The sequence below is a fragment of the Syngnathus floridae genome, chromosome 17, assembly GCF_059516105.1.
Source record: "Syngnathus floridae isolate MCC-2025c chromosome 17, RoL_Sflo_1.0, whole genome shotgun sequence".
Taxonomy (NCBI): Eukaryota; Metazoa; Chordata; class Actinopteri; order Syngnathiformes; family Syngnathidae; genus Syngnathus; species Syngnathus floridae.
This window is the reverse complement of record NC_142429.1, coordinates 783,596-811,492: the sequence shown is the minus strand read 5'-3', so window position 1 is coordinate 811,492 and position 27,897 is coordinate 783,596. Positions and strand designations below refer to the sequence as shown.

At 47.3% G+C, this 27,897-nt stretch overlaps 3 protein-coding genes across 4 annotated transcripts; all 3 read right to left on the bottom strand.

The window, feature by feature from the left end:
- Positions 1-3,805: 3,805 nt before the first annotated feature.
- Positions 3,806-6,934, bottom strand: LOC148383105 (janus kinase and microtubule-interacting protein 3-like). The gene is made up of 12 exons (XM_088358585.1): positions 6,926-6,934; positions 6,685-6,789; positions 6,427-6,540; positions 6,229-6,271; positions 5,945-6,007; positions 5,760-5,858; positions 5,437-5,670; positions 5,251-5,316; positions 5,121-5,189; positions 4,967-5,044; positions 4,677-4,910; positions 3,806-4,597 (listed from the first exon to the last, which is right to left on the bottom strand). The coding sequence occupies exons 6-12, from the start codon at positions 5,847-5,849 to the stop codon at positions 4,481-4,483; spliced, it is 888 nt and encodes a 295-aa protein (XP_088214711.1). The 5' UTR covers positions 5,850-5,858; positions 5,945-6,007; positions 6,229-6,271; positions 6,427-6,540; positions 6,685-6,789; positions 6,926-6,934; the 3' UTR covers positions 3,806-4,480.
- Positions 6,935-24,564: 17,630 nt separating this feature from the next.
- LOC148383104 (janus kinase and microtubule-interacting protein 3-like) lies at positions 24,565-25,825 on the bottom strand. Of its 2 annotated transcripts, XM_088358312.1 has the most exons (3): positions 25,437-25,825; positions 25,232-25,357; positions 24,565-24,862 (listed from the first exon to the last, which is right to left on the bottom strand). In XM_088358312.1, the coding sequence occupies exons 1-2, from the start codon at positions 25,647-25,649 to the stop codon at positions 25,241-25,243; spliced, it is 330 nt and encodes a 109-aa protein (XP_088214438.1). In that variant the 5' UTR covers positions 25,650-25,825; the 3' UTR covers positions 24,565-24,862; positions 25,232-25,240. The 2 variants fall into 2 exon arrangements, with proteins under 2 accessions (XP_088214438.1, XP_088214437.1); XM_088358311.1 differs by having other exon boundaries at positions 24,565-25,357.
- A 377-nt stretch (positions 25,826-26,202) lies between these two features.
- On the bottom strand, positions 26,203-27,100 carry LOC148383103 (janus kinase and microtubule-interacting protein 3-like). The gene is made up of 3 exons (XM_088358507.1): positions 26,987-27,100; positions 26,705-26,767; positions 26,203-26,618 (listed from the first exon to the last, which is right to left on the bottom strand). Exons 1-3 carry the CDS (start codon positions 27,053-27,055, stop codon positions 26,493-26,495), a joined length of 258 nt encoding a protein of 85 aa, XP_088214633.1. The 5' UTR covers positions 27,056-27,100; the 3' UTR covers positions 26,203-26,492.
- Positions 27,101-27,897: the final 797 nt, after the last annotated feature.

Sequence of the window (27,897 nt, the reverse complement as noted above, 5' to 3'; positions counted from 1 at the left end):
TTGTTCAGGGTAATCAGACTTGTATATAATTCTAATGGCCTTCTTTTGAAAACTATTCTGAATTACAACTTTGGATCTTATATTACTTTGCAACAATCTACTCCGTGACAGATTAGGCAGTATAATCACATATGTTAACTTCAGTGCCCACACTGTATTTATTTATGGTTATTTGTTAAATCAAGTACTGTTAGACATGAAATAGGAAGTGTTTAACATAAATGTTATGGCTACTCACCATTGTAGCTCGCTCCTGGTCAATGATACGAGCCTCTTCTTGCAGTGGAAAACTTGCAGCCAACAAACACCGTGGAACCTAAAGGAATGAAATTAAACATTAACATTTCGCCTCGACCAATTTTCACACGTACAACGCAACGCGGCTACACTTCTGCTATTACAAACGTAAATCTCCTTAAACACAATGAGTGTTACTTACCGTGTACGCTCTAGACGGTCCAGTTGCAAGCAGAAAATAAAGATATTTCTGTTGATAATCGTCGCTGCTCAGTGGCTCACGGCCATCGCGCCAACAGATTTGAATTTTGGCGGAGGTTCGGGCAATTACGTCATATCCGCGGCATTTGACTGCGACGTAATACCCGCTTATCTGAAACGGCAGTTAAAAGTAGAGTTACATCAAGTTTTCTTGGAACCTAAACGAATGAAAGAAAACTATCATTTGGCCACAACCAACATTCACAGATACAACACAACGTGCGGGGTTGAGGTTAAAGATTGAGTGAAGGGCCCTCGTTTTAAACTACTGTTTTGAAAAGGAGTGGGAACAAGTAAGACGTATTTAATTTATTTAATGGGAAGTAGTAAGACTTATTAAATTTATTTAATCTACTTTTCTTCCCAGGCAAAATTTGATGTGCTGCAATTCCAAATTTCCAAAGTGAATGAAGGAATGAAGTCCTTTAAATTATGATTTTGTATAAATACTAGGCATTAACACAAAATCGACGGCACAAAATGGGCAGACTTTACTTGTTTGAAAAGGACTGGTTACAAGACAGACTTTTTTAATTTATTTAATGGGAAGAAGACTTATTTAGTTTAATTGATCTATTTTTGTTCCCTGCCAAAATTCGATTTGCTGCAATTCCAAATTTCCAAAGTGAATGAAGGAAAGAAGTCGTTTAAATTATGATTTTGTTTAAATACTAGGCATAGACACAAAATCTACGGCACAAAATGGGCAGACTTTACTTGTTTGAAGAGGACTGGTTACAAGACAGACTTTTCTGATTTATTTAATGGGAAGAGGACTTATTTAGTTTATTTAATCTATTTTTGTTCCCTGGCAAAATTGGATTTGCTGAAATTGTATTTTGCCAAATCTCGATTTGAGACCTGATAGGAAGTATTAAACGCTTAGTTAAATCAATACAAGTTGGTAATAAGAGCGAGTAATGTTGGTTGAACCGATGAATGAAGGTTGAAAGCAATTTAAATTATGACTTTGTATAAATACTAGATATTAACAGAACATCTACTGCGCAAAATGGGCAGAGTTTACTTGTTTGAGAAGGAGTGGCTTATTCAAAACTAAGATTTATGTAATCTGTTTGTTCCCAGGCAAAATTGGATGTGATGCAATTCCAAATTTCACCACATGATGGTGCCCAATTTTGACTTCATAGGACATATTAAACACTTAGCTTGTTATTATGTTCAAGGTAATCAGATTTGTTTATCATTCTAATGGCCTCTTCAAAACTATTCTGGATTACTACTTTGGATCTATTCTACATTACTTGGCAACAACATACTCTGTAACAGATTAGGCAGTATAATCACATATGTTAACTTGAGAGTGCCCACACTCAATCTACTTATCGTGATGTGTTAAATCAATTACTGTTAGACATTATTTGTCTGATAATCTACCAAATCTTTGAATTGAAGAATTTGTGATTTAATTAATAGCTTGTTCAGGGTAATCAGACTTGTATATAATTCTAATGGCCTTCTTTTGAAAACTATTCTGAATTACAACTTTGGATCTTATATTACTTTGCAACAATCTACTCGGTGACAGATTAGGCAGTATAATCACATATGTTAACTTCAGTGCCCACACTGTATTTATTTATGGTTATTTGTTAAATCAAGTACTGTTAGACATGAAATAGGAAGTGTTTAACATAAATGTTATGGCTACTCACCATTGTAGCTCGCTCCTGGTCAATGATATGAGCCTCTTCTTGCAGTGGAAAACTTGCAGCCAACGAACACCGTGGAACCTAAAGGAATGAAATTAAACATTAACATTTCGCCCGGACCAACATTCACACGTACAACGCAACGCGGCTACACTTCTGCTATTACAAACGTAAATCTCCTTAAACACAACGAGTGTTACTTACCGTGTACGCTCTAGGCAAAATTGGATGTGATGCAATTCCAAATCTATCTGAAACGGCAGTTAAAAGTAGAGTTACATCAAGTTTTCTTTTTTAATCAACACAATCATTTACAACCGTTGACCAGAAAGAATCGTCGAAATTCGACGTCCCCCACAAACGCCACGCTCACTCGCTTTTCAGGGCAACAAAAGTACTTCTTTTTAAAAACGATGAGTTGTACTTACCGTGTACGCTCTGGACGGTCCAGTTGCAAGCAGAAAATAAAAATATTTCTCTTGTTAGTCGTATGTTACCATCCGCTGTGTCTTTGTCAACATCGCCGCCATTTTCCTACTTCCTGCTGCGAGCCACGCCCACGGATTTAAATTTGGGCGGAAGCTCTTTCCATTGGCGTCGTTTTCGCGTATAGCAAATCCGATTGGTTGGGAAGGGGGCACGGTTATGCAGCCGAGGAGTCCTGTGATCGGTGGGATGTAAAGTAGGCGTCGACGTCACGTCCGCGTCACGTGACCACGACGTGGCAGACGTCAAATAGCAACCGCTGTTTTGTTTAGTAGACTTACAGTTGTTATGCATTGACATAATGGCGCACACACCAAATAGATTTAAATAAATTAAATAATTCTTCTGCCCACTCTCTTTTAAACAAGTTAACTCTCCCCGCGGATTTGAATTCCGGCGAAAGTTACGCCCATCGACGTCACGTATGTCACGTGACCACGACGTGGCAGATGTCATATAGCAACCGCTGTTTTGTTTAGTAGATTTACAGTTGTTATGCATTGGCATAATGGTGTGCACTCAAAATAGATTTAAATAAATTAAATATTTCTTCTGCCTACTCCCTTTTAAACAAGTTAACTCTGCCCACGTCCATTGACGTCTTGTCTGCGTCACGTGACCACGACGTAGCGACGTCATATAGTAACCGCTGTTTTGACCAGTAGACTTAGTTATTATGCGTTGACATAATGGCGCACTGGTTAGCATGGCCACCTCTTAAGCATGATGATGCGGGTTCGACGCCTGATCAATGTTAGCATGGAGTGAGCTGAAGTGCATGGCGCTGAAGATTTGAATCTTTGAAATGCGCTGAGGTCTGACATATCAGGCAGAATGGTTTGCCATCACGTTCAACAAAAAATAGAAACTTTCCCACTCTGATTAAAACGTCCTGTGTTCATCTACGTATTTTCGTTTTGCTGTGCATCTTTTCCCTGCCATTTCGAGAGCCCAATTGACACTCATAGTTTAAAGAAATGTGTTTGCCCATCCTACTTTGTGGAATTTCACCACATGCGCTTTTGACCAAAATACCAAATTGAACTCAAGTGAAGCCAACACGCACAACCCCCCCCCCCCCACACACACACACACACACACACACACAAATGTTGATATGAACATAAAAGAGCCGCATGCGGTTCGGGAGTTGCGGCTTGGCCAAACCTGTACTATACAACTTTATTTGTATAAAATTTTCACAACAGCTGTCACACAAACAAAGCGGGAAAAACCGAAGACGTGCGTGTTCCGCCCACGCTGGATTTATTTGCACCTTTGAAAAGACACCGTATTGCCGCAGATGTGGCAAAGAGTACTTTTGGGCATCTGAGACGGAAGGATGTCCAAAGCATCACGTCACCTGCTCTGGTAGGCATGGTGGTGGGACGTTGAGGTCAACCGCTTTGGGGTTGGCTGACTCTTTGATCGCAGGATGCCACACACTTGAAGACAGAAGCAGAAAAGCAGAGCTAAATGCAAAATGTACTCACCGGTGACTCCAATTTTTTTCCCCCCTGAAGAAACAGCTGGACGGGTGGCCCCGGCTGGCCAGTGGGACTCTTGTTATTCTGACCCTTTTTAGTGCGCGTTTGGGGCAACAACCGTTTTTTGTGGCGCTCTCTTCTGGTTCAAAAGTGCCCTGCATGTGAATTTGCTTTTCCTGCCTTCTGATTGGATGAGCGCCGGTGTGACGCGGTGCCTCTGTCACCGTGGCGGGGGGTATACGTTGGCATCGGAGCGTCTGCCAACGTCTGAGACCGGCTGGCAGTGTATCGGAGGTGTCGAGTGCGGTGCCGCTGGAGCTCACTCACCAGCTGGTGTTAGGGCCACAGAATGAAGGCCAAGGAGAAGAATAGAAAGAGAAACAGAAACTTCTCCTCCAATTGTTTGATTTGTCTCTTCTGAGCTTCGATGAATTCTTTCAGCTCTTTGTTCCTCTAGGACGGACAAATGGAAAGTGGCATTCAAAAGCCAGTAAGCGTGCAAGTAAGTGCCGGGCTGGCTTTGGGCCCTTACCTGTTGCGCGCTGTGCAGCAGATCCATTCTCTCTTGGAGGATGCAAGCGTCGCGCTCCCTCAACTCGCACATCAGGGCTCGCTTCCATTGGTCCACGGCGCTCCTAAGCTCTTCTCTCTGATCCGCCGTCAGCACGTCATTCACGCCAGCGTGGCTGGCTTTTTCGCCGTCCGTGGCGGGGCAGTCCCGCTGCGGTAGCGCCTCGTACAACATGGCCTCCAGCTCCAGGATCCTCTGGGCCGCAATCCTCGTCCATCAGTGGTCCGGCGGGAGATTTGAGGGCGGCTTACCTTATGAGCCTGGTCCATGGAACACTTCCTGAAGTCCAACTCTTCATCCAGGTAGCCCTTCTGCTTGCAGAACATATCCTAGCACAGCTCAAGGTCAGAATTGTTGGGGCACATTGCCGGAGTTCCCCTTGGCTGATGTCGCGTGTCTGTCTACCTTCTCACTTTCAATGTCCAACATCTTCTGTTGAAGTGCTGACTTGGTCACTTTGATGTATTCTAACCACTGAGGAAAGGCTGCTGTCACATAAGCAGAATGCGAGAGCGTGCGTGGACGTGCGCGTTACCTTCTCGGCTAGGGTGAGAAGGGTCCTGGCGTGAATCACGACCACCTGCTCCTCGTTGGTGAGATTCTGCAAGAGCCCAAAGGCACAGCGTCAACAAGCTTCTTTCAGCGCAAAGCCTTCCAAAAGTCACATTTGAGCCGCCGAGTCTCGTGGAGTGCGAACATAAGGAGTTCGACATACACTTACGGCGTTATAGCCCAGGATGTCCAGCTTCTTCATCAGATCACTGATGACGATGTCCGGGGGAAAGGCGCAAGGAGCAATGTAAGGTGTTCTGGGACCTCGGGTTAAGGTTAGGGTTGCGAGGGACGCCTTACGTACGCTCACGCCCTCGGCCTCGCAGTAGATCTGCAAAGGGCTGAGGCCGTCTGGGAAACGGACTTGCAGAAACTTCAAGACGGGGGAGCGCCACTCCCTCTCCTGAAAGGCAGAGGCATGCATCCGTCCGTCCGTCCGTCCGTCCGTCCGTCACATCTCTGGCCTCAACACGCTTGTGCGAGTCTTCCCACCTCCAGCTCCAGGATGCGGAACTCAAGCAGTTCGTTTTGGTCTCGGATATCCTGGATGTGCTCTTTCAGACGCGCTTCTTCCGCCTCCATCCGCCTGACCTGAAAAGACAGTCAGACCTCATCTGCGGGGCTTCCCGACAGGTGTGACGCCAAGCGACTCCGCCCAGCGCCTTTCTTTCCGTCACCTTTTCGGCCAACTGCTGATTGCTCTGACGCAGCAGCTGCTTCTCCTCCACCCACTTGACATTCTAGAAGAGACAAACGCGTGGACAGCTTTGGAATGTTGTGTCATTTTCATCCACAAATTCTTTGGTTGACTGGAAAATGACATTTGCTTTTCTCCGCATTTTCCCAGCCACGTTCGGGGGGGGGGGGGGGGGGGGGTTGGTCCAGTAATGCCAGACGGATGAGTGACTGAAGAATGTAGCTATTTTGTCTGAGAAAAAGGTGTGCTCATTGATGAGCTTACCTGTCCTTGTTGCTTCAGCGCTGACTCCAGATCTGCTACTCTGCTTTGATAGTGACCCATTTCTACCATCAGCTTTTCTCTGGTCTGAAAGGAGGAGGAGGGAGGCTCCTCCTCCTCCTTTCAGACCAGAGAACACCCGAGGCTGGGTGAGAACGGGGAGGCTGCGACCCGGCCGGGGGTTGCGGGAAGGGGCGCCACCTTGATCTCCTTCTCGGCGTCGTAGTCCCCTTTCGCTGGTCTGGGCTAGCAGAGCGTAGGCTCGTTGCAGCGCTTGATATTCTTGCGTCAGCTGGCGGTAGCGAAGCTCCGCCTCTTCATGCACACACCAATGCAACACAGCACTAGTACCAGAATCAGTCAGACCGGCGACAAAGCACCCGCGACGCAAAGACGAGTCCGATTCCAGGCTGAAGAGGAATGTTTGGTGCCAATACGCTGGCAGAAATGGCGGGCTACCTCTTCGGGTTCCGTGTCGGGGGTTCTGTCGGTGTGAAAAGACAAGGACGATCCGTCCGAGTCCACCAACACGTCTTCGTCGTAGCCGTAAAATGTTTCGATGACCTGCGGGCGCGGAAGCAAACATCTCTCTGAACAAACTGAAGCGACACCTCACGATGAATCGACGAGAGGAACGATAGCGAGAAAAAGGCCATTTCATCTTGCGCAACACCAAGCAGCCGCAAACAAACAGACTCACCTTGCAGGACCTCACGCTTTGTTCCTCCTCAGAGATTCTCGACGTCGGTATCGTAGCAGCAAATCTCTCTCCTGTCGACACAAATAATCCGCCTTTGAGATTCTTTGGATGCAAAGGGAACGAACGGCTCCGGCGCAGAAACAAACGCGACTCACAATGACATTTCTGACATGAGCTCCTGTCTCCAGAGCCTGAAAAACACGTCACCGGCGATGATTGGAGGGACGCTCGTCTTTTCCAAAAGTGACAACTACAGGGTGTGTCAGGGTTTTCCAGATTATCTTTATCGTATCATTGTGTTGCTTTGACTTTGACTGCGACCTGTAATAAATAATATTATTTATCCCTTATTTATCCCTATCGCTTATCCCTTCCTACACAAAGTCGTAAAACACCCCTTGCTATGTTTTGACTAGAGGTCAAGGGCTTCCTCTATTCAATCCACTCTTACACCCACCCTGTTTCTCTTAATTAAAATGCTCGTGCAGGAGCCGAGAGTCAGACTTCATTCGTACAACGGATGGACTCTCCACCTGCAGGTGTCCAAAAGAACTTACTTGTCTCCCGTGTGGTTCTTGCAAAATAAGTTGGAGCGAGCGCAACTCTAACAGGGTGCATTTTGCCACTAGCTGCCTACGGACAATGACATCGCGCTCGCGGCTCATGGTTGACGGGCTGAGCAGCCGGGCAAGTCCGTCGTTTTCAGCGCACAGCGAGTGGCAAAGGCGCTGACAAAACGGGAGCTTTGAGCTGCTGAAAACGGCAAAACAAGTCTAAAGCGTGTTCAAACGCGTGCGCACAATGCTCCTGCTTGAAAGGTCGGAATTTAAGGGGCCAATTTTTTGGATGGCGGCCGCCGGCCAAGCTTTGGACGGAAAAGGTTTCCTGGCGACAGCGAGCGAGCGCGGCGCTGCCGTACGTGCACCGAGTCGCCTGCCTGAAGACCTTGGACAAGTCGTCGATGATGTGCCGCTGCTCCACAACTTGAAGGAACTCCATTTCACCGTCCTGCTGGCCGCAACCGCGGTCCAGGTCATTGAGCGAACTAGGCCTTCTCTGTGGAACACAAATGCAGTGGACTCTGTTGGCACGCCGCCGTTGTCCGCGTCGACTTACCAAGCTTGCCATCTCCTCGTTCTCCTGGGTGACAAAGCGCACTTTGTTTTCAAGGCGACACAGCACCAGCGAGAGTTCTTCATTCTTCCTGCTCAGGCGTTTGTTTTTGTACAGGAGTGGCAGAAACTGGCTTTCTGTTTCTCTCAGTCGCTTTAGCTGCAAGCATGAAGTGCGGGATGTGAAAGACGCACAACACGCGGGCCAGAACGTATCCATTCCTTTTGCATCGGTTTGAACGGAATCGTGGCTTTGGCTCCCAATAAAAGACATCTACCAGGCAACCGACTCGCCGCGCCGCTCAACTAATAAGCAAGCGCAATGGGTGCCTCGCTGGATGGCGCGCATCAAACGTAGCGCAAACCTTCAAGCGTGCCGTCAATAAATTACCAGTTCATTGCGCTCTTCAGAAAGCAGGGCGTTTCGATCCTCCAGTTTCCTGATGACTGCGCTGAGCTCAGCGATTTTCAGATGAAACCGTCGCGTGTCCCGATCCTCCTGAGACTGAAAACGCCCCGCAACACACACACACAAGCACTCGTTCAAAGTTCAAAACTGTTTTTGTGCTACCTTCCTCCAGCAACGAACTAAGTCATGCGTACTGCAAGTGTGTGATGAGGTGGCTTACGCAATGAAGAGGATTGCTAGTAGCGGCGTTGACCCCACTTCCAGGGTAGTTTAGGCCCGCCCTTTGGGAATCCCTCAGGGCAGCGATCTGCTGCTCGGCAGCCTGAGTCTGCAGCTGAAGGCGGTGGACGTGGCCGGCCCCAGGGCTTCATCCAAAACACTAACCGCTCTGTCTTTCAGCTTGATCTCATCCGTCTGGATGTACAAACGGGGAGCGCTCAGGCAGGCGGGCAAACTCATTTGCCAGAATTGTGACAAAAACAAAGAGAGCAACCGGCCAATTTTTTTCTGGAATCGACTAGAACACCTTTGCTGTGACAAAAGCGAAGCGAGCAACCGGACATTTTCTTCTTGTGAAATAGAATAGAATAGAATGCCTTAGGTGTCATTGCACTGCAGGTATACAACGAAATTGGGAACATAGCCACGCACCGCGCATCTGATCAGTCCTACCAGTCGGCGGATCTCCCTCTCGCAGTCTCTCTTGGTTCGGCTCAGCTCCTCCCGATGCTGGTGATGAGCCGATCGGAGCTCGGCCGCTCGGGACTGCCAGGCCTGCTGGGCCGCTGCCAGGGCTTCTTCCGCGCTCCTGGTGGAGGCGACACCGCTCGGTCTCCCGACACCGCCGCGTCTCCTCCACCTCCGCCAGCAAAGCGCCCCCCCTCCTCACCTGAGCAGACATTGCGCCACACCGGGCCGTTGAGACCGCAACGGAGCGCCGCGACGCTTACTGGGGACAAGCTACACAATACGGTAGCGGCCGCATCGAAGCCCGACGTGGCGTGCGGATAGTCAGACACGGATAGAGCGGATCACCTTGTCCATGGAGCCGTCCCTCAGGCTGAGGACCAAGGCATTCAGTCGCTGGATCTCTCCATCTTTGATTTTGATCACTCTCATCAGCTCCATTTCATGCTGCCGCAGTAATGTCTCCCTGGTAATGGCTAACTCTTTCTGCTTCTCCTCATGGAGTTTGCTTTTGAGTTCCGTCATGGCGGCGGTGGCACGGTGGTGCTCCGCCCGCAGGTCCTGACTTCTCTCTCTCTCCAGACAGCTGACCTGACATGACTTAGACTTAGACAAACTTTATTGTCATCTTGTCTGCACATGGTGCATACAAAACGAAATTCCGTTGCATACGTCTTACAACAAAGTAGTGATATTGCAGTTGAATAGAAGTAACATATCCTATGAAAATATATATATATACATATATACTATATATATATATATATATATATATATATATATTAAAAATAAGTATAAAGTGCAGCAGTGATAATTATGCAATAGTGCAAGTAGGCAAAACAGTATTCAAGAGTGTGCAGAGGAATGCTAAACCATGTATTAAACTTCTATTTAAAGGGTTTATACAAGTTCAGTAAAGTTGGTAGTGCGAGATAGTGCAAGATAGAGGTCCGTAGTGTCATAAAGTACAGTTCTGTGAATGTGTGATGCAGAGTTCAGTTTAGAGCTCAACAGTTCTAGTGTTCAACAGTCTGATGACAGCAGGGAAAAAGCTGTTGCAGAACCTGGTGGACCTGCAGCGGATGCTGCAAACCTCTTCCCAGAGGGCAGCAGGGAGAACAGTCCATGGTGGGGGTGTGATGGGTCATTGATGATGTTACGGGCACGGGACATGCAGCGCTGAGATGAAATGTCCTGAATGGAGGGAAGAGGAGCCCCTATGATCCTCTCTGCTGTCCTCACCACTCTCCTCACGTTCTTCCAATCGGAGGCGGTGCAGCCTCCACACCACACAGAGAGACAGCTTGTCAGAATGCTCTCTATGGTGCTCCTGTAGAACGTCCTCATGATGGGTGGGGGCAGGTGGGCTCTCCTCATCCTCCGCAGGAAGTACAAGCGCTTCTGTGCCCTCTTGACCAGTGCCGTAGTGTTCATAGTCCAGGTGAGGTCTTCTGTGATGTGGACCCCCAGGAATTTGGTGGTGCTGACCACCTCCACAGCTGAGCTGTTGATGATCAGTGGAGCGTGGTGAGGCTGTTTTTTCCTGAAGTCGACGATGATCTCCTTCATCTTCTCCTCATTCAGGATCAGGCTGTTTTCTCTGCACCAGCCCACCAGCTGCTCCACCTCCTCTCTGTAGTCCAGGTCGTTGTTGTCTCTGATGAGCCCCACCACCGTTGTGTCGTCTGCTGACTTCACGATGTGATTGGTGGTGAACCTGAGGACGCAGTCGTGTGTCATCAGGGTGCACAGCAGGGGGCTCAGGACGCAGCCCTGAAGGGAGCCTGTGCTGAGGGTGATGACATCAGAGGTGTTCTGTCCGACCCGGACTGACTGAGGTCTGTTGGTGAGGAAGTCTAGCAGCCAGTTGCGAAGGGGGGTGTTGAAGCCCAGGTGTTCCAATTTTCCTACCAGATGCTGTGGGATGATGGTGTTAAACGCTGAGCTGAAGTCCAGGAACAGCCTCCGCACATGGGTGTTCTTCTCCTCCAGGTGAGCCAGGCTCAGGTGAAGAACGGAGGAGATGGCGTCCTGAGTGGAGCGGTTTTGCCGGTCGGCAAACTGGAACGGGTCAAATAATAGGGGGAGTCTGGAAACGATGTGACCTTTAAGCAGCCTTTCGAAGCACTTCATCATAACCGGAGTCAGTGCAACAGGCCGGTAATCATTAAATGAGGTGATTTGAGGTTTCTTCGGCACCGGAATGATGGAGGCAGTCTTAAAGCACGCCGGCACTGTGGCTTGGCCCAGCGAGGTGTTAAAAATGTCTGTGATGACCCCAGCCAGATGACTTGCACATTCCCTGAACACACGCCCAGGAATGTTGTCGGGGCCAGGGGCCTTACAGGGGTTGACTCTCCTCAGGGTCTTCAACACATCGGCGGAGTCAAGGCAGAGTACCTCCTCTTCCTGATGGGGGACAGTTTTAACTGCTGGAGTGCCGTTTAGTGCCTCGAACCTCCCAAAGAAGTTATTTAGACCATTTAGAAAGTCAGCATCAACTACACCCACCGGGGGGGGGGAGGGTGAGTTGTAGTCTGTAATCGCCCGTATGCCTTGCCACATACTCCTGATGTTTTTGACGTCGTGGAAACGATCCTGAAATTTTCGACTGCGGTCTCGCTTCGCTATCCTGATGGCACGGTTCAAGTTGGCTCTCGCTGTCCTCAGTGTCTCCTTGTCGCCAGACTTGAAGGCAGAGTTCCGCGCTCGTAGCGTTTGACGTACCTCCTCAGTCATCCAGGGTCGTTGGTTGCCCCGGGTGATGATATTCTTAGTGGTGCTGACGTCCTCGGTGCATTTGTTGATGTAGGCTGACACAGTCATGGCACACGCATGTCTAATCTACATCGGGAAAACTGGGAGGGAGGGAGGCAGGCAGGGAGGCAGGCAGGGAGGCAGGCAGGGAGGCAGGCAGTGTCTGTCTGTTGAGGTTTTCACCTTGTTCTTCTCCTGCTGAAGTTCTAACTGGACGTCCATCAGTTTGGTTCTCAGCTCGTCATTGGCGGCCTGAAGGGCGTCCGTTCGCTCCGCCTTGGCCCGCCCTGCCGGAGCTCGTTTGGACATCTCTTACTCGAGTCTCGCCCGGTCGTCAGTCAGAGATCACAACATTTGTACCTGGAGAGCACAAACGCAGCGCTGTTTTCCACTGGCTTCGAACTCAACTTCAATCGGTACCGTAACTTACAACATCATAAACATAGAACTAGCTTGACTTATTCATTGAATAAATGCATTTGGTTCTTCAAAACTGCATCACGCAACATAGCGTGACCGAGACGGCCGTTATCCACCTGCGTGAAGTTATTTGGTGAAATGAATGAGATGTTTAAGACACCATCGTTCTGTCTCTATGTAGATGAAGGTAAATAATCGATTGCTGAAGGTCCAAAGGTGTTGTGATAAACAAATAAACATATTAGTGATTAGTGACATATTTGTGATAAACATATTAGGCAGGATAATCACATATGTTAACGTGACTGCCCACACTGTATTTATTTATGGTTATTTGTTAAATCGAGTACTGTTAGACATGAAATAGGAAGTGTTTAACATAAATGGAAGACGAAAGGGGTACTCACCATTGTAGCTCCTGCTGGTCAATGATACGAGCCTCTTCTTGCAGTGGAAAACATACAGCCAACAAACACCGTGGAACCTAAAGGAATGAAATTAAACATTAACATTTAGCCTCAACCAACATTCACAGATACAACGCAACGCAAACTACACAAACGTAAATCTTTTTAAACACAATGAGTTGTACTTACCGTGTACGCTCTAGACGGTCCACTTGCAAGCGGAAAATAAAGATATTTCTGTTGATAATCGTCGTGTTTGTATCCGGTGTCTCGCTCAAGGCCATTGCGCCCACAGATTTGAATTTTGGCGAGAGTTCAGCCTATTGACGTCATTTCCGCGGTGTAATACCCGCATATCTGAAACGGCAAAGTTAAGAGTAGAGTTAAATAAAGTTTTTAGTCAACGCAATAATTTACAACCGTTGACCAGTCGAAATAATCGTCGAAATTTGGCGTCTGTGGCTGGAAGCAGACGCCGAGTTCGACATTCCTCCCAAACGCCACACTCCCTTGCTTTTCAGGGCTAAAAAAAAAACAGTTGTAATTACCTTGTACGCTCTAGACGGTCAAGTTGCAAGCTGAAAACAAAAATATTTGCCTTGTTAGTCATCGTGTTACTAACAGCTGTGTCTTGTTTGCCAGTACTGCCGCTTTCCTACTTCCTGTTGCAAGCCACGCCCACGGATTATAATTTTGCCGTGAGTTCCGCCTATTGACGTCATGTCCGCGTCACATGACTGCGACGTAATATTATCTAAAACTGTTTGTGCGGTATTGTGTTGTTCTGTGCGGTATTGTGTTATTCTGTGCGGCGTCGTGTTGTTCTGTGCGGCGTCGTGTTGTTCAGTGCGACGTCGTGTTGTTCAGTGCGGCATGGTGTTGTTCAGTGCGGCATGGTGTTGTTCAGTGCGGCATGGTGTTGTTCAGTGCGGCATAATGTTGTTCAGTGCGGCATAATGTTGTTCAGTGCGGCATGGTGTTGTTCAGTGCGGCATGGTGTTGTTCAGTGCGGCATGGTGTTGTTCAGTGCGGCATAATGTTGTTCAGTGCGCCATAATGTTGTTCAGTGCGGCATGGTGTTGTTCAGTGCGGGATGGTGTTGTTCAGTGCAGGATGGTGTTGTTCAGTGCGGCATGGTGTTGTTCAATGCGGCATGGTGTTGTTCAGTGCGGGATGGTGTTGTTCAGTGCGGCATGGTGTTGTTCAGTGCGGCATAATGTTGTTCAGTGCGGCAAGGTGTTGTTCAGTGCGGCATGGTGTTGTTCAGTGCGGCATGGTGTTGTTCAGTGCGGAATGGTGTTGTTCAGTGCGGCATGGTGTTGTTCAGTCCGGGATGGTGTTGTTCAATGCGGGATCGTGTTGTTCAGTGCGGGGTGGTGTTGTTCAGTGCGGGATGGTGTTGTTCAGTGCGGCATGGTGTTGTTCAATGCGGCATGGTGTTGTTCAGTGCGGGATGGTGTTGTTCATTGCGGCATGGTGTTGTTCAGTGCGGCATGGTGTTGTTCAGTGCGGCATGGTGTTGTTCAGTGCGGCATGGTGTTGTTCAGTGCGGCATAATGTTGTTCAGTGCGGCATGGTGTTGTTCAGTGTGGAAAGGTGTTGTTCAGTGCAGGATGGTGTTGTTCAGTGCGGCATGGTGTTGTTCAATGCAGGATCGTGTTGTTCAGTGCAGCATAATGTTGTTCAGTGCAGCATGGTGTTGTTCAGTGCGGCATGGTGTTGTTCAATGCGGCATGGTGTTGTTCACTGCGGGATGGTGTTGTTCAATGCGGGATCGTGTTGTTCAGTGCGGAATAATGTTGTTCAGTGCAGCATGGTGTTGTTCAGTGCGGCATGGTGTTGTTCAGTGCGACATAATGTTGTTTAGTGCGGCATAATGTTGTTCAGTGCGGCATAATGTTGTTCAGTGCGGCATGGTGTTGTTCAGTGCGGCATGGTGTTGTTCAGTGCGGCATGGTGTTGTTCAGTGCAGGATGGTGTTGTTCAGTGCGGCATGGTGTTGTTCAATGCGGCATGGTGTTGTTCAGTGCGGGATGGTGTTGTTCAGTGCAGGATGGTGTTGTTCAGTGCGGCATGGTGTTGTTCAGTGCGGAATGGTGTTGTTCAGTGCGGCATGGTGTTGTTCAGTGCGGCATGGTGTTGTTCAGTGCAGGATGGTGTTGTTCAATGCGGGATCGTGTTGTTCAGTGCGGCATGGTGTTGTTCAGTGCGGCATGGTGTTGTTCAGTGCGGCATAATGTTGTTCAGTCCGGCATGGTGTTGTTCAGTGCGGCATGGTGTTGTTCAGTGCGGCATGGTGTTGTTCAGTGCGGCATGGTGTTGTTCAGTGCGGCATAATGTTGTCCAGTGCGCCATAATGTTGTTCAGTGCGGCATGGTGTTGTTCAGTGCGGGATGGTGTTGTTCAGTGCAGGATGGTGTTGTTCAGTGCGGCATGGTGTTGTTCAATGCGGCATGGTGTTGTTCAGTGCGGGATGGTGTTGTTCAGTGCGGCATGGTGTTGTTCAGTGCGGCATAATGTTGTTCAGTGCGGCATGGTGTTGTTCAGTGCGGCATGGTGTTGTTCAGTGCGGCATGGTGTTGTTCAGTGCGGCATGGTGTTGTTCAGTGCGGAATGGTGTTGTTCAGTGCGGCATGGTGTTGTTCAGTGCGGGATGGTGTTGTTCAATGCGGGATCGTGTTGTTCAGTGCGGGGTGGTGTTGTTCAGTGCAGGATGGTGTTGTTCAGTGCAGGATGGTGTTGTTCAGTGCGGCATGGTGTTGTTCAATGCAGGATCGTGTTGTTCAGTGCAGCATAATGTTGTTCAGTGCAGCATGGTGTTGTTCAGTGCGGCATGGTGTTGTTCAATGCGGCATGGTGTTGTTCAGTGCGGGATGGTGTTGTTCAGTGCGGCATGGTGTTTTTCAGTGCGGCATAATGTTGTTCAGTGCGGCATGGTGTTGTTCAGTGCGGCATGGTGTTGTTCAGTGCAGGATGGTGTTGTTCAGTGCGGCATGGTGTTGTTCAATGCAGGATCGTGTTGTTCAGTGCAGCATAATGTTGTTCAGTGCAGCATGGTGTTGTTCAGTGCGGCATGGTGTTGTTCAATGCGGCATGGTGTTGTTCACTGCGGGATGGTGTTGTTCAATGCGGGATCGTGTTGTTCAGTGCGGCATAATGTTGTTCAGTGCAGCATGGTGTTGTTCAGTGCGGCATGGTGTTGTTCAGTGCGACATAATGTTGTTTAGTGCGGCATAATGTTGTTCAGTGCGGCATAATGTTGTTCAGTGCGGCATGGTGTTGTTCAGTGCGGCATGGTGTTGTTCAGTGCGGCATGGTGTTGTTCAGTGCAGGATGGTGTTGTTCAGTGCGGCATGGTGTTGTTTAATGCGGCATGGTGTTGTTCAGTGCGGGATGGTGTTGTTCAGTGCAGGATGGTGTCGTTCAGTGCGGCATGGTGTTGTTCAGTGCGGAATGGTGTTGTTCAGTGCGGCATGGTGTTGTTCAGTGCGGCATGGTGTTGTTCAGTGCAGGATGGTGTTGTTCAATGCGGGATCGTGTTGTTCAGTGCGGCATGGTGTTGTTCAGTGCGGCATGGTGTTGTTCAGTGCGGCATGGTGTTGTTCAGTGCGGCATAATGTTCAGTGCGCTATGGTGTTGTTCAGTGCGGCATGGTGTTGTTCAGTGCGGCATGGTGTTGTTCAGTGCGGCATGGTGTTGTTCAGTGCGGCATAATGTTGTCCAGTGCGCCATAATGTTGTTCAGTGCGGCATGGTGTTGTTTAGTGCGGGATGGTGTTGTTCAGTGCAGGATGGTGTTGTTCAGTGCGGCATGGTGTTGTTCAATGCGGCATGGTGTTGTTCAGTGCGGGATGGTGTTGTTCAGTGCGGCATGGTGTTGTTCAGTGCGGCATAATGTTGTTCAGTGCGGCATGGTGTTGTTCAGTGCGGCATGGTGTTGTTCAGTGCGGCATGGTGTTGTTCAGTGCGGCATGGTGTTGTTCAGTGCGGAATGGTGTTGTTCAGTGCGGCATGGTGTTGTTCAGTGCGGGATGGTGTTCAATGCGGGATCGTGTTGTTCAGTGCGGGGTGGTGTTGTTCAGTGCAGGATGGTGTTGTTCAGTGCAGGATGGTGTTGTTCAGTGCGGCATGGTGTTGTTCAATGCAGGATCGTGTTGTTCAGTGCAGCATAATGTTGTTCAGTGCAGCATGGTGTTGTTCAGTGCGGCATGGTGTTGTTCAATGCGGCATGGTGTTGTTCAGTGCGGGATGGTGTTGTTCAGTGCGGCATGGTGTTTTTCAGTGCGGCATAATGTTGTTCAGTGCGGCATGGTGTTGTTCAGTGCGGCATGGTGTTGTTCAGTGCGACATAATGTTGTTCAGTGCGGCATAATGTTGTTCAGTGCGGCATGGTGTTGTTCAGTGCGGCATGGTGTTGTTCAGTGCGGCATGGTGTTGTTCAGTGCGGCATGGTGTTGTTCAGTGCAGGATGGTGTTGTTCAGTGCAGGATGGTGTTGTTCAATGCGGCATGGTGTTGTTCAGTGCGGGATGGTGTTGTTCAGTGCAGGATGGTGTTGTTCAGTGCGGCATGGTGTTGTTCAGTGCGGAATGGTGTTGTTCAGTGCGGCATGGTGTTGTTCAGTGCGGCATGGTGTTGTTCAGTGCAGGATGGTGTTGTTCAATGCGGGATGGTGTTGTTCAGTGCGGGATGGTGTTGTTCAGTGCAGGATGGTGTTGTTCAGTGCGGCATGGTGTTGTTCAATGCGGCATGGTGTTGTTCAGTGCAGGATGGTGTTGTTCAGTGCGGCATGGTGTTGTTCAATGCGGCATGGTGTTGTTCAATGCGGCATGGTGTTGTTCAGTGCGGCATGGTGTTGTTCAGTGCGGCATGGTGTTGTTCAGTGCAGCGTAATGTTGTTCAGTGCGGCATGGTGTTGTTCAGTGCGGAATGGTGTTGTTCAGTGCGGCATGGTGTTGTTCAGTGCAGGATGGTGTTGCTCAGTGCGGCATGGTGTTGCTCAGTGCGGCATGGTGTTGTTCAGTGCGGGATGGTGTTGTTCATTGCGGCATGGTGTTGTTCAGTGCGGCATGGTGTTGTTCAGTGCGGCATGGTGTTGTTCAGTGCGGCATAATGTTGTTCAGTGCGCCATAATGTTGTTCAGTGCGGCATGGTGTTGTTCAGTGCGGGATGGTGTTGTTCAGTGCAGGATGGTGTTGTTCAGTGCGGCATGGTGTTGTTCAGTGCGGCATAATGTTGTTCAGTGCGGCATAATGTTGTTCAGTGCGGGATGGTGTTGTTCATTGCGGCATGGTGTTGTTCAGTGCGGCATGGTGTTGTTCAGTGCGGCATGGTGTTGTTCAGTGCGGGATGGTGTTGTTCAGTGCAGGATGGTGTTGTTCAGTGCGGCATGGTGTTGTTCAGTGCGGCATGGTGTTGTTCATTTCGGCATAATGTTGTTCAGTGCGGCATAATGTTGTTTAGTGCGGCATGGTGTTGTTCAGTGCGGGATGGTGTTGTTCAGTGCGTTATAATGTTGTTCAGTGCGGCATGGTGTTGTTCAGTGCGGCATGGTGTTGTTCAGTGCGGCATGGTGTTGTTCAGTGCGGCATAATGTTGTTCAGTGCGGCATAATGTTGTTCAGTGCGGCATGGTGTTGTTCAGTGCGGGATGGTGTTGTTCAGTGCGGGATGGTGTTGTTCAGTGCGGCATGGTGTTCAATGCGGAATGGTGTTGTTCAGTGCAGGATGGTGTTGTTCAGTGCGGCATGGTGTTGTTCAGTGCGGCATAATGTTGTTCAGTGCGGCATGGTGTTGTTCAGTGCGGCATGGTGTTGTTCAGTGCGGCATGGTGTTGTTCAGTGCGGCATAATGTTGTTCAGTGCGGCATGGTGTTGTTCAGTGCGGCATAATGTTCAGTGCGGCATAATGTTGTTCAGTGCGGCATGGTGTTGTTCAGTGCGGGATGGTGTTGTTCAGTGCAGGATGGTGTTGTTCAGTGCGGCATGGTGTTCAGTGCGGGATGGTGTCTTTCAGTGCGGCATGGTGTCGTTCAGTGCGGCATGGTGTCTTTCAGTGCGGCATGGTGTCGTTCAGTGAGGCATGGTGTTGTTCAGTGCGGCATGGTGTTGTTTAGTGCGGCATGGTGTTGTTCAGTGCGGGATGGTGTTGTTCAGTGTGGCATGGTGTTCAGTGCGGCATGGTGTTGTTCAGTGCGGTATCGTGTTGTTCAGTGCGGTATCGTGTTTCTCAGTGCGGTATCGTGTTGTTCAGTGCAGTATCGTTGTGTTGTTCGTATTGTGTTTAACACTTAGCCTCTAACACTTAGCCTCTAACACTTAGCCTCTAGCATCTAGAAGGTAAATAAATAGGAAGGAAGGACTCACCGGTGACGTCTTCGCCCACGTCCAAGCGTTGTACTTTGTATTTTCATCCTTCTGACAGTGGAAAACATAGCCAACAAACACCGTGGAACCTAAACGAATGAAAGAAAACTATCATTTGGCCACAACCAACATTCACAGATACAACACAATGTGACGTGCGGGGTTGAGGTTAAAGGTTGAGTGAAGGGCCCTCGTTTTAAACTACTTTTTTGAAAAGGATTGGGAACAAGTAAGACGTATTTAATTTATTTAATGGGAAGTAGTAAGAGCTATTGAATTTAATCTATGTATTATATTCTATTGTATTGTATTCTGTTGTATTCTTTTGGATTGTATTCACACTAACCCCACTAAAACTTCAGCCCACAAAAACTCGCCTCTGGCGCCTAGCCTCTGGCACTTAGCCTCTAACACTTAGCCTTTAACACTTAGCCTTTAACACTTAGCCTTTAACACTTAGCCTAGAAGGTGAATAAATAGGGTTAAAGGTTGAGTGAAGGGACCTCGTTTTAAACTACTTTTTTGTAAAGGAGTGGGAACAAGTAAGACGTATTTAATTTATTTAATGGGAAGTAGTAAGACTTATTAAATTTATTTAATCTACTTTTCTTCCCAGGCAAAATTTGATGTGCTGCAATTCCAAATTTCCAAAGTGAATGAAGGAATGAAGTCCTTTAAATTATGATTTTGTATAAATACTAGGCATTAACACAAAATCGACGGCACAAAATGGGCAGACTTTACTTGTTTGAAAAGGACTGGTTACAAGACAGACTTTTTTAATTTATTTAATGGGAAGAAGACTTATTTAGTTTAATTGATCTATTTTTGTTCCCTGGCAAAATTCGATTTGCTGCAATTCCAAATTTCCAAAGTGAATGAAGGAAAGAAGTCGTTTAAATTATGATTTTGTTTAAATACTAGGCATAGACACAAAATCTACGGCACAAAATGGGCAGACTTTACTTGTTTGAAGAGGACTGGTTACAAGACAGACTTTTCTGATTTATTTAATGGGAAGAAGACTTATTTAGTTTATTTAATCTATTTTTGTTCCCTGGCAAAATTGGATTTGCTGAAATTGTATTTTGCCAAATCTTGCCTTGAGACCTGATAGGAAGTATTAAACGCTTAGTTAAATCAATACAAGTTGGTAATAAGAGCGAGTAATGTTGGTTGAACCGATGAATGAAGGTTGAAAGCAATTTAAATTATGACTTTGTATAAATACTAGATATTAACAGAACATCTACTGCGCGAAATGGGCAGAGTTTACTTGTTTGAGAAGGAGTGGCTTATTCAAAACTAAGATTTATTTAATCTGTTTGTTCCCAGGCAAAATTGGATGTGATGCAATTCCAAATTTCACCACATGATGGTGCCCAATTTTGACTTCATAGGACATATTAAACACTTAGCTTGTTATTATGTTCAAGGTAATCAGATTTGTTTATTATTCTAATGGCCTCTTCAAAACTATTCTGGATTACTACTTTGGATCTATTCTACATTACTTGGCAACAACATACTCTGTAACAGATTAGGCAGTATAATCATATCTGTTAACTTGAGAGTGCCCACACTCAATCTACTTATCGTGATGTGTTAAATCAATTACTGTTAGACATTATTTGTCTGATAATCTACCAAATCTTTGAATTGAAGAATTTGTGATTTAATTAATAGCTTGTTGTTATGTTAAGGGTAATCAGACTTGTATATAATTCTAATGGCCTTCTTTTGAAAACTATTCTGAATTACAACTTTGGATCTTATATTACTTTGCAACAATCTACTCCGTGACAGATTAGGCAGTATAATCACATATGTTAACTTCAGTGCCCACACTGTATTTATTTATGGTTATTTGTTAAATCAAGTACTGTTAGACATGAAATAGGAAGTGTTTAACATAAATGTTATGGCTACTCACCATTGTAGCTCGCTCCTGGTCAATGATACGAGCCTCTTCTTGCAGTGGAAAACTTGCAGCCAACAAACACCGTGGAACCTAAAGGAATGAAATTAAACAGTAACATTTCGCCTCGACCAATTTTCACACGTACAACGCAACGCGGCTACACTTCTGCTATTACAAACGTAAATCTCCTTAAACACAATGAGTGTTACTTACCGTGTACGCTCTAGACGGTCCAGTTGCAAGCAGAAAATAAAGATATTTCTGTTGATAATCGTCGCTGCTCAGTGGCTCACGGCCATCGCGCCAACAGATTTGAATTTTGGCGGAGGTTCGGGCAATTACGTCATATCCACGGCACATGACTGCGACGTAATACCCGCTTATCTGAAACGGCAGTTAAAAGTAGAGTTACATCAAGTTTTCTTGGAACCTAAACGAATGAAAGAAAACTATCATTTGGCCACAACCAACATTCACAGATACAACACAACGTGCGGGGTTGGGGTTAAAGATTGAGTGAAGGGCCCTCGTTTTAAACTACTGTTTTGAAAAGGAGTGGGAACAAGTAAGACGTATTTAATTTATTTAATGGGAAGTAGTAAGACTTATTAAATTTATTTAATCTACTTTTCTTCCCAGGCAAAATTTGATGTGCTGCAATTCCAAATTTCCAAAGTGAATGAAGGAATGAAGTCCTTTAAATTATGATTTTGTATAAATACTAGGCATTAACACAAAATCGACGGCACAAAATGGGCAGACTTTACTTGTTTGAAAAGGACTGGTTACAAGACAGACTTTTTTAATTTATTTAATGGGAAGAAGACTTATTTAGTTTAATTGATCTATTTTTGTTCCCTGCCAAAATTCGATTTGCTGCAATTCCAAATTTCCAAAGTGAATGAAGGAAAGAAGTCGTTTAAATTATGATTTTGTTTAAATACTAGGCATAGACACAAAATCTACGGCACAAAATGGGCAGACTTTACTTGTTTGAAGAGGACTGGTTACAAGACAGACTTTTCTGATTTATTTAATGGGAAGAGGACTTATTTAGTTTATTTAATCTATTTTTGTTCCCTGGCAAAATTGGATTTGCTGAAATTGTATTTTGCCAAATCTCGATTTGAGACCTGATAGGAAGTATTAAACGCTTAGTTAAATCAATACAAGTTGGTAATAAGAGCGAGTAATGTTGGTTGAACCGATGAATGAAGGTTGAAAGCAATTTAAATTATGACTTTGTATAAATACTAGATATTAACAGAACATCTACTGCGCAAAATGGGCAGAGTTTACTTGTTTGAGAAGGAGTGGCTTATTCAAAACTAAGATTTATGTAATCTGTTTGTTCCCAGGCAAAATTGGATGTGATGCAATTCCAAATTTCACCACATGATGGTGCCCAATTTTGACTTCATAGGACATATTAAACACTTAGCTTGTTATTATGTTCAAGGTAATCAGATTTGTTTATCATTCTAATGGCCTCTTCAAAACTATTCTGGATTACTACTTTGGATCTATTCTACATTACTTGGCAACAACATACTCTGTAACAGATTAGGCAGTATAATCACATATGTTAACTTGAGAGTGCCCACACTCAATCTACTTATCGTGATGTGTTAAATCAATTACTGTTAGACATTATTTGTCTGATAATCTACCAAATCTTTGAATTGAAGAATTTGTGATTTAATTAATAGCTTGTTCAGGGTAATCAGACTTGTATATAATTCTAATGGCCTTCTTTTGAAAACTATTCTGAATTACAACTTTGGATCTTATATTACTTTGCAACAATCTACTCGGTGACAGATTAGGCAGTATAATCACATATGTTAACTTCAGTGCCCACACTGTATTTATTTATGGTTATTTGTTAAATCAAGTACTGTTAGACATGAAATAGGAAGTGTTTAACATAAATGTTATGGCTACTCACCATTGTAGCTCGCTCCTGGTCAATGATATGAGCCTCTTCTTGCAGTGGAAAACTTGCAGCCAACAAACACCGTGGAACCTAAAGGAATGAAATTAAACATTAACATTTCGCCCGGACCAACATTCACACGTACAACGCAACGCGGCTACACTTCTGCTATTACAAACGTAAATCTCCTTAAACACAACGAGTGTTACTTACCGTGTACGCTCTAGGCAAAATTGGATGTGATGCAATTCCAAATCTATCTGAAACGGCAGTTAAAAGTAGAGTTACATCAAGTTTTCTTTTTTAATCAACACAATCATTTACAACCGTTGACCAGAAAGAATCGTCGAAATTCGACGTCCCCCACAAACGCCACGCTCACTCGCTTTTCAGGGCAACAAAAGTACTTCTTTTTAAAAACGATGAGTTGTACTTACCGTGTACGCTCTGGACGGTCCAGTTGCAAGCAGAAAATAAAAATATTTCTCTTGTTAGTCGTATGTTACCATCCGCTGTGTCTTTGTCAACATCGCCGCCATTTTCCTACTTCCTGCTGCGAGCCACGCCCACGGATTTAAATTTGGGCGGAAGCTCTTTCCATTGGCGTCGTTTTCGCGTATAGCAAATCCGATTGGTTGGGAAGGGGGCACGGTTATGCAGCCGAGGAGTCCTGTGATCGGTGGGATGTAAAGTAGGCGTCGACGTCACGTCCGCGTCACGTGACCACGACGTGGCAGACGTCAAATAGCAACCGCTGTTTTGTTTAGTAGACTTACAGTTGTTATGCATTGACATAATGGCGCACACACCAAATAGATTTAAATAAATTAAATAATTCTTCTGCCCACTCTCTTTTAAACAAGTTAACTCTCCCCGCGGATTTGAATTCCGGCGAAAGTTACGCCCATCGACGTCACGTATGTCACGTGACCACGACGTGGCAGATGTCATATAGCGACCGCTGTTTTGTTTAGTAGATTTACAGTTGTTATGCATTGGCATAATGGTGTGCACTCAAAATAGATTTAAATAAATTAAATATTTCTTCTGCCTACTCCCTTTTAAACAAGTTAACTCTGCCCACGTCCATTGACGTCTTGTCTGCGTCACGTGACCACGACGTAGCGACGTCATATAGTAACCGCTGTTTTGACCAGTAGACTTAGTTATTATGCGTTGACATAATGGCGCACTGGTTAGCATGGCCACCTCTTAAGCATGATGATGCGGGTTCGACGCCTGATCAATGTTAGCATGGAGTGAGCTGAAGTGCATGGCGCTGAAGATTTGAATCTTTGAAATGCGCTGAGGTCTGACATATCAGGCAGAATGGTTTGCCATCACGTTCAACAAAAAATAGAAACTTTCCCACTCTGATTAAAACGTCCTGTGTTCATCTACGTATTTTCGTTTTGCTGTGCATCTTTTCCCTGCCATTTCGAGAGCCCAATTGACACTCATAGTTTAAAGAAATGTGTTTGCCCATCCTACTTTGTGGAATTTCACCACATGCGCTTTTGACCAAAATACCAAATTGAACTCAAGTGAAGCCAACACGCACAACCCCCCCCCCCACACACACACACACAAATGTTGATATGAACATAAAAGAGCCGCATGCGGTTCGGGAGTTGCGGCTTGGCCAAACCTGTACTATACAACTTTATTTGTATAAAATTTTCACAACAGCTGTCACACAAACAAAGCGGGAAAAACCGAAGACGTGCGTGTTCCGCCCACGCTGGATTTATTTGCACCTTTGAAAAGACACCGTATTGCCGCAGATGTGGCAAAGAGTACTTTTGGGCATCTGAGACGGAAGGATGTCCAAAGCATCACGTCACCTGCTCTGGTAGGCATGGTGGTGGGACGTTGAGGTCAACCGCTTTGGGGTTGGCTGACTCTTTGATCGCAGGATGCCACACACTTGAAGACAGAAGCAGAAAAGCAGAGCTAAATGCAAAATGTACTCACCGGTGACTCCAATTTTTTTCCCCCCTGAAGAAACAGCTGGACGGGTGGCCCCGGCTGGCCAGTGGGACTCTTGTTATTCTGACCCTTTTTAGTGCGCGTTTGGGGCAACAACCGTTTTTTGTGGCGCTCTCTTCTGGTTCAAAAGTGCCCTGCATGTGAATTTGCTTTTCCTGCCTTCTGATTGGATGAGCGCCGGTGTGACGCGGTGCCTCTGTCACCGTGGCGGGGGGTATACGTTGGCATCGGAGCGTCTGCCAACGTCTGAGACCGGCTGGCAGTGTATCGGAGGTGTCGAGTGCGGTGCCGCTGGAGCTCACTCACCAGCTGGTGTTAGGGCCACAGAATGAAGGCCAAGGAGAAGAATAGAAAGAGAAACAGAAACTTCTCCTCCAATTGTTTGATTTGTCTCTTCTGAGCTTCGATGAATTCTTTCAGCTCTTTGTTCCTCTAGGACGGACAAATGGAAAGTGGCATTCAAAAGCCAGTAAGCGTGCAAGTAAGTGCCGGGCTGGCTTTGGGCCCTTACCTGTTGCGCGCTGTGCAGCAGATCCATTCTCTCTTGGAGGATGCAAGCGTCGCGCTCCCTCAACTCGCACATCAGGGCTCGCTTCCATTGGTCCACGGCGCTCCTAAGCTCTTCTCTCTGATCCGCCGTCAGCACGTCATTCACGCCAGCGTGGCTGGCTTTTTCGCCGTCCGTGGCGGGGCAGTCCCGCTGCGGTAGCGCCTCGTACAACATGGCCTCCAGCTCCAGGATCCTCTGGGCCGCAATCCTCGTCCATCAGTGGTCCGGCGGGAGATTTGAGGGCGGCTTACCTTATGAGCCTGGTCCATGGAACACTTCCTGAAGTCCAACTCTTCATCCAGGTAGCCCTTCTGCTTGCAGAACATATCCTAGCACAGCTCAAGGTCAGAATTGTTGGGGCACATTGCCGGAGTTCCCCTTGGCTGATGTCGCGTGTCTGTCTACCTTCTCACTTTCAATGTCCAACATCTTCTGTTGAAGTGTTGACTTGGTCACTTTGATGTATTCTAACCACTGAGGAAAGGCTGCTGTCACATAAGCAGAATGCGAGAGCGTGCGTGGACGTGCGCGTTACCTTCTCGGCTAGGGTGAGAAGGGTCCTGGCGTGAATCACGACCACCTGCTCCTCGCTGGTGAGATTCTGCAAGAGCCCAAAGGCACAGCGTCAACAAGCTTCTTTCAGCGCAAAGCCTTCCAAAAGTCACATTTGAGCCGCCGAGTCTCGTGGAGTGCGAACATAAGGAGTTCGACATACACTTACGGCGTTATAGCCCAGGATGTCCAGCTTCTTCATCAGATCACTGATGACGATGTCCGGGGGAAAGGCGCAAGGAGCAATGTAAGGTGTTCTGGGACCTCGGGTTAAGGTTAGGGTTGCGAGGGACGCCTTACGTACGCTCACGCCCTCGGCCTCGCAGTAGATCTGCAAAGGGCTGAGGCCGTCTGGGAAACGGACTTGCAGAAACTTCAAGACGGGGGAGCGCCACTCCCTCTCCTGAAAGGCAGAGGCATGCATCCGTCCGTCCGTCCGTCCGTCCGTCCGTCACATCTCTGGCCTCAACACGCTTGTGCGAGTCTTCCCACCTCCAGCTCCAGGATGCGGAACTCAAGCAGTTCGTTTTGGTCTCGGATATCCTGGATGTGCTCTTTCAGACGCGCTTCTTCCGCCTCCATCCGCCTGACCTGAAAAGACAGTCAGACCTCATCTGCGGGGCTTCCCGACAGGTGTGACGCCAAGCGACTCCGCCCAGCGCCTTTCTTTCCGTCACCTTTTCGGCCAACTGCTGATTGCTCTGACGCAGCAGCTGCTTCTCCTCCACCCACTTGACATTCTAGAAGAGACAAACGCGTGGACAGCTTTGGAATGTTGTGTCATTTTCATCCACAAATTCTTTGGTTGACTGGAAAATGACATTTGCTTTTCTCCGCATTTTCCCAGCCACGTTCGGGGGGGGGGGGGGGGGGGTTGGTCCAGTAATGCCAGACGGATGAGTGACTGAAGAATGTAGCTATTTTGTCTGAGAAAAAGGTGTGCTCATTGATGAGCTTACCTGTCCTTGTTGCTTCAGCGCTGACTCCAGATCTGCTACTCTGCTTTGATAGTGACCCATTTCTACCATCAGCTTTTCTCTGGTCTGAAAGGAGGAGGAGGGAGGCTCCTCCTCCTCCTTTCAGACCAGAGAACACCCGAGGCTGGGTGAGAACGGGGAGGCTGCGACCCGGCCGGGGGTTGCGGGAAGGGGCGCCACCTTGATCTCCTTCTCGGCGTCGTAGTCCCCTTTCGCTGGTCTGGGCTAGCAGAGCGTAGGCTCGTTGCAGCGCTTGATATTCTTGCGTCAGCTGGCGGTAGCGAAGCTCCGCCTCTTCATGCACACACCAATAGTACCAGAATCAGTCAGACCGGCGACAAAGCACCCGCGACGCAAAGACGAGTCCGATTCCAGGCTGAAGAGGAATGTTTGGTGCCAATACGCTGGCAGAAATGGCGGGCTACCTCTTCGGGTTCCGTGTCGGGGGTTCTGTCGGTGTGAAAAGACAAGGACGATCCGTCCGAGTCCACCAACACGTCTTCGTCGTAGCCGTAAAATGTTTCGATGACCTGCGGGCGCGGAAGCAAACATCTCTCTGAACAAACTGAAGCGACACCTCACGATGAATCGACGAGAGGAACGATAGCGAGAAAAAGGCCATTTCATCTTGCGCAACACCAAGCAGCCGCAAACAAACAGACTCACCTTACAGGACCTCACGCTTTGTTCCTCCTCAGAGATTCTCGACGTCGGTATCGTAGCAGCAAATCTCTCTCCTGTCGACACAAATAATCCGCCTTTGAGATTCTTTGGATGCAAAGGGAACGAACGGCTCCGGCGCAGAAACAAACGCGACTCACAATGACATTTCTGACATGAGCTCCTGTCTCCAGAGCCTGAAAAACACGTCACCGGCGATGATTGGAGGGACG

What these genes read in the sequence shown, in the direction of transcription:
- LOC148383105 (XM_088358585.1), bottom strand. Translation starts at nt 5,849, where the DNA reads ATGGAGGCGGAAGAAGCGCGTCTGAAAGAGCACATCCAGGATATCCGA. An exon ending in TCCGCATCCTGGAGCTGGAG is followed by an intron (nt 5,671 to 5,759) that starts GTGGGAAGACTC and finishes TCTGCCTTTCAG; the next exon opens with GAGAGGGAGTGGCGCTCCCC. An exon ending in TGCTGCACAGCGCGCAACAG is followed by an intron (nt 4,598 to 4,676) that starts GTAAGGGCCCAA and finishes TGTCCGTCCTAG; the next exon opens with AGGAACAAAGAGCTGAAAGA.
- LOC148383104 (XM_088358311.1), bottom strand. Translation starts at nt 25,649, where the DNA reads ATGTTGTACGAGGCGCTACCGCAGCGGGACTGCCCCGCCACGGACGGC. An exon ending in TGCTGCACAGCGCGCAACAG is followed by an intron (nt 25,358 to 25,436) that starts GTAAGGGCCCAA and finishes TGTCCGTCCTAG; the next exon opens with AGGAACAAAGAGCTGAAAGA.
- LOC148383103 (XM_088358507.1), bottom strand. Translation starts at nt 27,055, where the DNA reads ATGGTAGAAATGGGTCACTATCAAAGCAGAGTAGCAGATCTGGAGTCA. An exon ending in CGCTGAAGCAACAAGGACAG is followed by an intron (nt 26,768 to 26,986) that starts GTAAGCTCATCA and finishes TGTCTCTTCTAG; the next exon opens with AATGTCAAGTGGGTGGAGGA. An exon ending in ATCAGCAGTTGGCCGAAAAG is followed by an intron (nt 26,619 to 26,704) that starts GTGACGGAAAGA and finishes CTGTCTTTTCAG; the next exon opens with GTCAGGCGGATGGAGGCGGA.